This window comes from Cibotium barometz, chromosome 26 (assembly GCF_041138505.1).
Source record: "Cibotium barometz isolate CiBa-2024 chromosome 26, ASM4113850v1, whole genome shotgun sequence".
Taxonomy (NCBI): domain Eukaryota; kingdom Viridiplantae; phylum Streptophyta; class Polypodiopsida; order Cyatheales; family Cibotiaceae; genus Cibotium; species Cibotium barometz.
The window spans coordinates 23194633-23205338 of NC_141071.1; the positions used below are offsets into that span (position 1 = coordinate 23194633).

General features: G+C 36.3%; 1 protein-coding gene across 1 annotated transcript; it reads left to right on the forward strand.

The window, feature by feature from the left end:
- The first annotated feature begins 8286 nt into the window (after positions 1-8286).
- On the forward strand, positions 8287-9096 carry LOC147623784 (uncharacterized). The gene is made up of 4 exons (XM_086820802.1): positions 8287-8357; positions 8439-8643; positions 8737-9011; positions 9093-9096. The coding sequence occupies exons 2-4, from the start codon at positions 8485-8487 to the stop codon at positions 9094-9096; spliced, it is 438 nt and encodes a 145-aa protein (XP_086676928.1). The 5' UTR covers positions 8287-8357; positions 8439-8484.
- Positions 9097-10706: the final 1610 nt, after the last annotated feature.

A 10706-nucleotide genomic window follows, 5' to 3' on the forward strand; every position in this document is an offset into this window, starting at 1 on the left:
TCTTTCAAGAAATCAGAGGGATGAGCCCAGAAGTGAAAATCGATAATTTGGATGCCAAGGTTTCGATCACCAACTGAAAGACTACCTGATTCCTGCCATGTCAAGGGGACAAGGAAGTAAGGGACCCTGAGTTCAGAGACCAACCCCTTCATACCACTCTAATCAGGGTCCGTCTCGCCCAAGCCAGGGAAACCCCAGAAGAACTCGAGCTCTCAGCCATCTGCCTCTGTCGTCCAGAGTAACCTTAGAACTCCTTCCCAGAACTGGGGCAACCAAAGAAAAAGAGTTCTGCCTCAGACTATAGCAGCCAGAGCAGTCACAATTTCAGATGTAGTAGAAGAGGAAAGAGGGCAGATCTTTGCTGCAATTGAAAACCAAGGACCTAACCGTCAGTTCTCAGTCATCCATACTCCAGCAGAGTATCAAGGTAAGACTTTTAAGCTTTTGATTGATTCAGGCAGTTCCCATTCATTCATTTCCCCTAGATGCTTGTGTAAGCTAGTCTTAGAACAGAAATCAGGGAAACCTATGCAAGTTGAATTAGCCAGTGGGTAGGAATATTCTTTTCACTCACCATGAGACAGATCTTATTCAGTTTAATCTAGATGGTAATAAGGAAGATTCTTTTCACTCACCATGAGACAGATCTTATTCAGTTTAATCTAGATGGTAATATAACCGACTGTCAGTTCAAAGTCTTACCTCTTAGAGTTTTTAACGAGATCCTTAGAATGGATTGGCTCCACAAAAATCAAGCTGACATACACTATCACAATGGAACCATTTCCTTCTATGATCTTCATGGGAACAAAGTTCAAGGAACTAGAGTTTTCGGATCCCCAGACCTTCAATTAGTAAAAGCTTCTAGGTTGCTGAAAGGACTTAGAAAGAAGCAGCAAATTTATGTTGTCAAAATGAACCTAGTAGACTCAAAGCTTAAGGCTAAAGAACAAGAATGGTTAAGTGAATTTGATGATCTATTCCCAGCAGAGCTAACTGAAATGCCTCCAATTCACGAAGTAGATCATGTGATTGAATTGACCCCCGGAGCTCAACCAGTAGCCCTGTGCACGTACAAAATGCCGGTTCCTGAAGCCATCAAACTCAAGGAATAGCTTAGACAGCTGTTAGAACAAGGGTTTGTAAGACCCAGTGTTTCACCTTGGGGTGCGCCAATTCTCTTTCAAAAAAGAAAGATTGAACGTTTAGACTCTGTGTGGACAAGGGTTTGTAAGACCCAGTGTTTCACCTTGGGGTGCGCCAATTCTCTTTCAAAAAAGAAAGATTGAACGTTTAGACTCTGTGTGGACTACAAAGGTTTAAATCAGCTGACAGTTAAGAATAAGTATCCTATCCCAAGAATTGATGAGCTTTTGGACAGGCTAATTGGAGCCTAGATCTTCACAAAGATAGATCTCGAATCCGGGTATTACCAAATCAGGATCAATGATCAAGAAGATATACCGAAAACAGCCATCAATACTCGTTATGGGCATTATGAATTTACTGTCATGCCATTCGGATTAACTAATGATCGCCTAATGCAGGACATCCTCAGAGAATACTTGGATGATTTTGTTCTAGTTTTCTTCGATGACATTCTGATTACTCAAAGAATGCAGTTGACCATGAGACTCATGTGTTAGAAAAGTTCTTGAGATTCTAAGGAAGCACCAACTCTTTGTTGCAAAAAAGAGTAAATGTACTTTCTCTGCCGACCATGTTGAATACTTGGGCTTTCTGGTATCTAAAGATGGAATTTCTCCAGATTCCGCAAAAGTCCAAGCAGTCATAGATTGGCCTAAACCAAAGACAGTGAAAGAAGTCAGAGGATTCTTGGGATGACTGGTTGGTATAGGATTTTTATACAAAAGTATGCTCTCATAGCTTCCCCCTGACTAACCTTCTCAAAAAGAATACCCCATCTCAGTGGTCTGCCAAGTGCCAGAGTGCTTTTGATAAGCTGAAGACCACCTTAGTACCAGTCCCGTTCTGAAGCTGCCAGATTTCTCTCTACCCTTTGAGGTAGTTAACTGATGCAGGTGGTTTTGCCTTGGGAGGTGCACTCATGCAGGTAGGTCATGCAGTGGCCTATGAATCCTGAAAGCTCAGAATGCATGAGAGGAATTATTCTGTCCACCATGACCTGGAATTACTTTCAGTAGTCTATGCCTTAAAGTTGTGGAGACATTACCTACTACTGGGAAAAAGATTCTCTGTGATGACAGATCATCAGAGCTTAACGTGGATCTTTACTCAGAAGGACCTCAACATGAGCCAAAAAAGGTGGATGCAGACCTTACAGGGGTTTGATTTTGAAATCAAGTACCACCCAGGCAAAGAAAATGTGGTAGCAGATGCTCTTAGCAGAAAAGCCTCCTTGCTTACAATTACTATAGTATCAAATCCTTTGATTATTGAAGCAAGAGAGAAGATCATGTAGGATAGATTCTTTGGCCCTATTGCTACCCTACTTATGTAGGAAAGCAAAACTCCACAGGAGTTGAACAGAGTTCAAGGGTACAGCCTGGATGATGGCATTATGTATTATAATCGCAGGCTATGCATCCGCAATGATGAGGGAACCAAGGATCAAATTCTGAATGAAGCCCATGACAGCCTTATAGTAGTAGGACATCTAGGTTTCATCAAAACCTACATGTCTGTAAAGAAAAGCTTCTTTTGGCCTGGTCTGAAAAAGGATGTACTGAATCATGTACGTCAATGTCTGACATGCCAGAAAGTCAAAGCTGAAAGAGTAAAAATGCCTGGGAAGTTACATCCATTGGACATCCCCCAGATGAAGTGGGAATGTATCAGTATGGACTTTATTACTGGATTACCTTCAGTGCAATCAGGTTACAACTCCATTTTTGTGGTAGTTGACAGACTAACCAAAGTTGCCCATCTGATCCCAGTAAAAGAAACCTACACTGGAGTGGATGTGGCTAGAGTGTTTCTCAAAGAAATCTTTAGATTGCATGGCCTACCCAGGAGAATAGTAAGTGATCGAGATCCCAAATTAACTTCAAGGTTCTGGACGACATTTTTCGAAGCAGTGGGAAACACCATATTGGGGAATATGGGAATTTCCCATAAGTTTGTTGGGACACATGGTCAAAACTTTGGATTTGCCATAACTTGAACACCATTACTCCAAATTGTGCGCTTTAAAGCTTAATAGATCCCTCTTTTCAAGCGCTTTCCAATGATAGGTCACATGATAGGGTTTTGAGAAACTTATAGACATGTTAATCGGGTCCCACCTTTTTAGTATTACAAAAATGGGACTTGGGAGATTCCCAAACTCACGAATATGGTGTTGGGAACTTTCTTGAATCTCAGCACAGCTTATCACCCTGAGACCGATGGTCAAACTGAAAGGGTAAACCAAGTAATCGAAGATATACTTTGGTCATGCTGTGGGGCAGGGAACCCAAGAAATGGCTAAGCTATCGCACCTAGTCGAGTTCGCCTACAATGCTTCTTATCACCAAAGTATCGGGATGAGCCCTTTTAAAGCTCTGTATGGACAAGATTGCTTAACTCCATTAACTTGGTCTGACCCATTGATTAGGGTCGAGATGTCCAGACAGATGCTTGACGACATGGAGCAGCAGATGCAGTCGATTTGTAAAGATATTAAAGCTGCCCAGGATCGACAGAAGCAGTATGCAAATAAGAAGAGGACAGACAGAAAGTTTGAAGAAGCAGATATGGTCTTCATTAGAGTACGGCCCAAAAGAAGTTCTCTATCTCTTGGAAAGTACAAGAAGTTATCCCCTAGATATTGTGGGCCATATTTGATTACTAAGAAAGTAGGTGACTTAGCCTACGAGCTTCTTCTGCCTCCTCATCTCAAAGTTCATAATGTATTTCATGTAAGCCTTCTAAAGAAATATGTGCCAAGCCCAAATCATGTGCTTGATGATGAAATCCTAACCTCTTCAATAACCAAGGACAGATGGAACTCCAACTTGAAGAAATTCTTGATGTTCGAGAAAAGATTCTCAGGAACAGAATTCTCAGAGAATTATTGGTAAAATGGAAGTTCTATCCTTTTGAAGATGCTACCTAGGAGAATGAAGCTGATCTGTTGCTGGATTACCCCCAGTTTACGCGAGATGAGGGCATCTCGCATTTTTCAAGTGGGAGAGAATGTAAGATTCCTCCCCAGCCTCTCAAGATGTCCAGCATCTTCCGCTGTAATCAAATCCCTCTTCAGAAATATAGAAGATCTTGTTTCTACCAATTTTGGCCTAGAAGAGAGAGAAAATCTTCTAGAGAGTGGTAATTTAATTTTTAAATATTTTTGGATAGAAAAATATCTCATCTTATTAAAATAAGTTCTCTTGAAACAGAAGTTCTAAAAGATTTTCAGAAGGTGCATTAGAAATTAAGTATAATATGTTCAAGAGGCATTATCCTGAGATTTTTTGAAATTTTAAATTAAGGTTCCTACGGACCAATAAGATTCATCCAAATGTAGGAAGGAGATAAATAGAAGAAGAAAAGGAAAATCCCCCAAAAATGAGTAAATACTCACATAAGATGAAGAGTTGACTAAGGACAAGGTTAATAGTTAAAAAAGAGATATTTAGAAGTAATGATGCATTTTTGACACCTCAGTATGGGGAAATTTCCCTCATGAAGGAGGTGCCTATTTCACATGCTTGAATGAGTTTTAAACTCCCAAATAATGAGATATTTTTATCTCTTCTCTCTCCTGTTTCAACTAGATCCAAAAAGTGAGCAAAACTGACCCAAAAATGGTTAAAAATTGACCAAACTGATCTGTAAAATTCTAGAATCAGTTGGCTTGGTTAGAAGCTCACTTTTTCCTTTAAATAGAAGCCTTTCCCTTTGTTGAAACTCAATAATGTTTTGCACTGCTACCCTGCCTCTCCCAAGTACCAAAAACTGTGAATTTTACTCATAATTCATTAGTTTTTGACCTTCCCTCTTCTAAAAGATTGGTGGCCACTCTTGTTTCAAACAAGAGTAGAACCCTCAAACCATCAAGCCAAAGGAAAGCTCTCAAATTATCAATGTAAGTTGGAGATTCTTCTCTTTTCTATTTCTTTTATGGTTTTTTATGATTTTTGTCTTCTCTAAAATGAAATGATGCTATGCCTCATTGAAAAAAGGCATTCCCCTCTCTTGTTTAGTAAATCCAACCATTCTTTATCCTAGATGATTGATTATTAGATGAAATCAAGTTTTTCATAATGTTCTCTTAAATAAGTAGAAAATGTTTACACTAGAATGATTTAAATACTCTTGGTGAACTTCTAATTAATTTTAGTGAGTTAAAAATTAAAAAATGGTCAGCCATACAAAGAAGGTTATGACAAATTTTTTTGAAAATTTATAAAATAAATTTCATCTTTTATTAATCAAAAAGAGTAATCCCCATCGTTAGAGTATTCTAAAAGTGTCATTTTCATTCATGCATAGAAAGATGTATATTGATTAATTTTTATAAAAGAATGATTTTCAATAGAATTAAATTCTATGAAAGATCTTATTGATAATTTTTTTTAATGAAAGTGTTACTTTCTTCATTATGGATTTTTATTCATAAAATAATGCATAGAAGTATACTTTTTTTAATTACAAAAGAGTTATTTTCATCATATTGATTTTTATGCATAAAATTATGCATAAAAGAATATTTTTATTATTATAAAAGTGTTACTTTTATCATTATTGATTTCTATGCATAAAAGATTTTTTATTATTATAAAAGTGTTACTTTTATCATTATTGAATTCTATGCATAAAAGAATATTTTTTTATTATAAAAGTGTTACTTTTATCATTATTGAATTCTATGCATAAAGGAATTTTTTTAATTATAAAAGTGTTACTTTTATCATTATTGATTTTTATGCATAAAAGTATGCATAAAAGAATATTAATTTTTATTATAAAAGTGTTACTTTTATCATAAATGATTTTTATGCATAAACATATGCATAAAAGATATATATTTTTATATTAAAAGAGTGATTTTTATCATAAATGATTTTTATGGATAAATGGATGCATAAAAGAAATTCTTTTATATTAAAAGAGTGGTTTTCATTCATAAATGATTTTATGCATAAACATATGTATAAAAGATATTTTTTTATATTAAAAGTGTGATTTTTATCATAAATATTTTTTATGCATAAACATATGCATAAAATATATTTTTTTATATTAAAAGTGTGATTTTCATTATAAATGATTTTTATGCATAAACATATGTATAAAAGAAATTCTTTTATATTAAAAGAGTGATTTTTATCATAAATGATTTATATGCATAAACAAATGCATAAAAGAAATTCTTTCATGATAAAAGAGTGAATTTTAACATAAATGATTTTTATGATGATAAAAGTGTGACTTTGAACAGAATTGGATTTTATGTATGATTAGATGCAGATTGAATCTTTATAATTAAGTAAGGGTTCTCCTTAATCCTCTGTTTAATTTCCACAAAAAATAAAAAAATGAATAAGTAGATAATCTATGAGAAGAAATGCTACCGTTTCATATTCACTACGATGGTAATGAGAAAATTCAATTAAACTATCGAAGTCGGAGATCGAGATAAATGATTATTTTATTCCTCATAAGAAATTCATGTTTTAGAAATCTGTAAGCAAATATTCGTCGAACGAAATTTAGAAAAAGAGAAATTGAAATAGTACCTTTCGAGAAAGATAGTTTAGGAAGAACCTTTCCAGACCCAAACTGTGATTCAGACTATTGACCAAGACCTAATTCCTTTATCAATTTCAATAAATTCCACAAGAGGACTCAACTCCTCCAAAATATTGTAGAGCTCATGATCCCCAATACTTGTAGCTCATCATTTTGATTCATCATGGAGGAAAAGAGCATATCCTTCACAATATCCATTTGTATTTTTCGAGGACCTGCACTTCTCTGGGCTTTCAACACTTGAGAAACAAACATTTTCACGCGCTCCAACATTGACCTTGAAGTTCTTGGTTGAACTGGATGTTCATGCAGCCCAGTGTGGAGCATCATTCTTGTAATAGTTGTGTCACAAGGCTACACAACACATCTACACACTTGCACACAGTGTGCAGTTTTGCGACAAAAGTGACAAACTATTTTAGTTTTCTCATCCTCTGTCAGAAGTCCAACTGCAACCTTTTTTGTCAGATGTCCATGAAAGAAGGTGTTGTTATACCTTTTATTGTTCAAGTAAAAAGGACAGTTGAGCCTATGGCACTCCAAAAAAGTACCAACACAATAGCTAATACGCACGGTACAACTTACAGACATGTTTGATGTTACTGGACGTGTCCATAGGTGACCATCATATTTTTGCTCCATTCCATCCATATTTCCTATTTTGCCATATGTTGGTGGAAACTCTAGGATGGAATCACCATCATAATGTCTTGGCACCTCCTGGACTTGGATAACTCGAGTAACTTTTTCCAACAATGAACGTAGAAGAGAAGGTTCCTCCTCCTTACGAAGAACTGAAAGTATACTCTCTGAAGCAATACATTCATCTTCAGAGATATTGTGCTTTGAACCTTTTGGATTGCTCGTGCCTTCACCTGGTTGCAAAACAGTTTGCTGAGCCATTCAAGTCACTCTCAGAGGAGGAGCTCGAGATATGAACATGGGTGTTTTGTGTCCCTAATTCTTTATCCACTGAAGTCTCCAAATGTTGGACATCTTGGGCAATGTAATTAGCACTAGAATCAAGACTATCAACAGCACAGAGAGAACTACATTGTAGCATATATGTTTTACTTCGAGTAATATCTACGAGGTAGTTTTTATTGCCCTCCATATCATAATGAGCGATGATTTCCTGTAGGCTTCCATTGGTCCTAGTAGCTTTCACTCCAGAAAGGGCGTGTGATGAAGGCAGAAACCCTTGTAGATATCCATGATTGACAAGCGTGGTATGGTGGAGAAGTATTAAAGTTTGAGATTTTTTGCTGCAGCCATTAAGCTCCCACTCAAAGGTGACGTGCTCCATAGGGAAGGCAATACAAAGATGCAGAAAGGACAGGAGAGACGAAAATGTGAAATGAAGGAACAGGTAGACTTTATGAAACAAAAATAGAAGATCAGGAATCTAGGTGGAGCAATCACGATTGAGAATGAAGACGGAGTGCACGAAGGTATGTTCTTTTGAATGCCATGGAGTGATTTTATGCAACATTAAAAGTAATATATTGTAATATCTTTATTTTGTTTTCTCTAGCTTGGTCTCATAGCCCCTCATGCCATGTCCGGGTCAAATGTCAATTTTTGGTTGTGGACAAGAAGCAAGAAGGAGAATTGCTATTGGCTTTGCGATCTCAAAATGAGTAAGTGATCTCTCTCTACTTAATTACGGACATTGTGAAGTCATTGTTAAGTTCTTGGCTCATTGTGACTCTTTACAACAGATTGGTGCACACTAGTGTTACACCCACATTGTCACATGAGATCTTCATGTTTCAACGATTTGGAATGGCGGACAAATCATCCATATTGGACTACCTTGGTGAAGACATAAGGAGGTGGGCTTTAATGGAGCTTAGTTTGGAGCGACGAAGTGGAGAGCAATGGTACAATGCTCTAGCTACAATCTTGGCACAGCTTGTGTGGAAGGTAGTGTTTGTATTTTCCATCTTTTATTAATAAACGGATTATCAATGTTTTTTAATCATGTGAGTGATAATGAGTCCTTTTCGTTATACGTAGACATCGTTTGAAAATGCGGTGAAGCAAGCTATATCATGCATTGATAGACATGCCATGGGGTTGCAAGAATATGAGACAAAATGTGAGAAAGCCAGACATGGTGTAGAGCAAACATTTCGAGATAGAGCGTACAAGATGCTCATAATTGCAAACCCATCCAATGGTGATGCATTCTTTCAACTCGTATATAACTATAATTGGTCTAAGAAGGGATTGGCTGCTCTGATCAAAGAAAAGCTCTACATAGTCGCCATATCTTGGATTTCAACTCAAAGGTACGTCACATGTCAATAAACCTCTCTTAACATAAACTAACCTTAACATTTAATCTCTTATGGCTTTGGTATGATACTCAGTTGAAATAGGAAGACGGAATTGCTTCAAATGGGCAAAGGACAAGGTAATTTCGGAGATGTTTGGGGATAACAAAAAGACGTTGCTGCATATGAAGAAAGAGTTGTATTGGGAAGAGCTAATATGGGAGGCGGACTCTATTTTGGAGGGTTTATTGGTATATGATGATGTTATCTACATCCCACCATTTATGCAATGGGTGTAAGAGGAGCGATCGAAACACATACCAGGTCCTTCCATGAGGTGTGGGCAAAGATTGGAAAAGTGAAGGAAGGCCAAAAGCAACCTGAGATGGAGAATGCCACAAAGAGGGTTGTCTACAGGTATATATCTTCTAATGCCATTCTATTTTTGCAGAAAATACATATACACATTAAAAAAAATATTTTAGTGCTGTTTGTTTTATTTTGGATATGTAGGTGGGTGCAGCTACTCATTGGCCAAGGTCTAATGGACGAAGAGACGGAAGCAATCAAAGAATGGGTAGATCCAAATTCCTCGAAAACAATGTACCCGAAGGAATGGGTTGAGAGAGGGTTTCTGATTAAACCTTCCTACCTATGCAAATACATACCTATACATACATATAAACTATCCATATGCATATACATATTAGATACATATACATACAGATATATACATATACAAATACATATGTAAACATATATGTACATATACATATGCATACATAAATACATACCTACATACATACACTAAATTATATATTAAATTCTTACATACATACAAAGTTCATGTTACATTTAAGATTTGGCATGTTAGATTTTAAAGAAACATTGTTAAGTTTTGAAGTTTATTTTGGGATTTTTTAGAAAATGCAAAGGAGATGCTGTCCAAATTTTTTACAAATTTGTACATACATACATGCATACGTACATACATAGTTCATGTTACATTTAAGGTTTGGCATATTAGATTTTAAAGAAACGTTGTTAAGTTTTGATATATACATACCTACATACATATACATATAAATAGATACATATACCTACATACATATACATAGATACATACCTACATACATATACATATACATACGCATATACACATACATATACATGTACATATACATATACATCTATATACATATACAAAAAGGTCTGGAAATTTCTACCTTTTTACTAAATTATCTTGATCTATTTCTTGAAGAATTTAAGAATTATCTTGATCTATTTCTTGAAGAATTTAAGAATTACCAATCTGAGCTTGAAAGAGAGCCCCCAACTCAAGAAGACTCTAGAATACCTTCCCCACAGCCAACAAACTTGACCCAGTCTCCAGTAGTTGGATCCTCGCACGTGGCCCCAAAACCATCCACACCATTGTCACGAGTGCCACAATCACACCAAGAGCATACATCTAGATCATCTCAAGTGCAATGTGAGAGGCGAACAAAGAGACGTCTTGACATTATGCATGATGTTTAAGAGGGAGACTCCACAAATGAAGATCAATTGAGAGACCCTCCAAAGCATCTTCAAGAGGGGGAGGTGTCAGGAAAACGTGACATCATGGACATGACTAGTAAGAGTACTTTCCATTGCAAATTTATTTTGAGAAGTGTGTGCTTTCGAAATGCATCTCATTTTTTGTCTTGT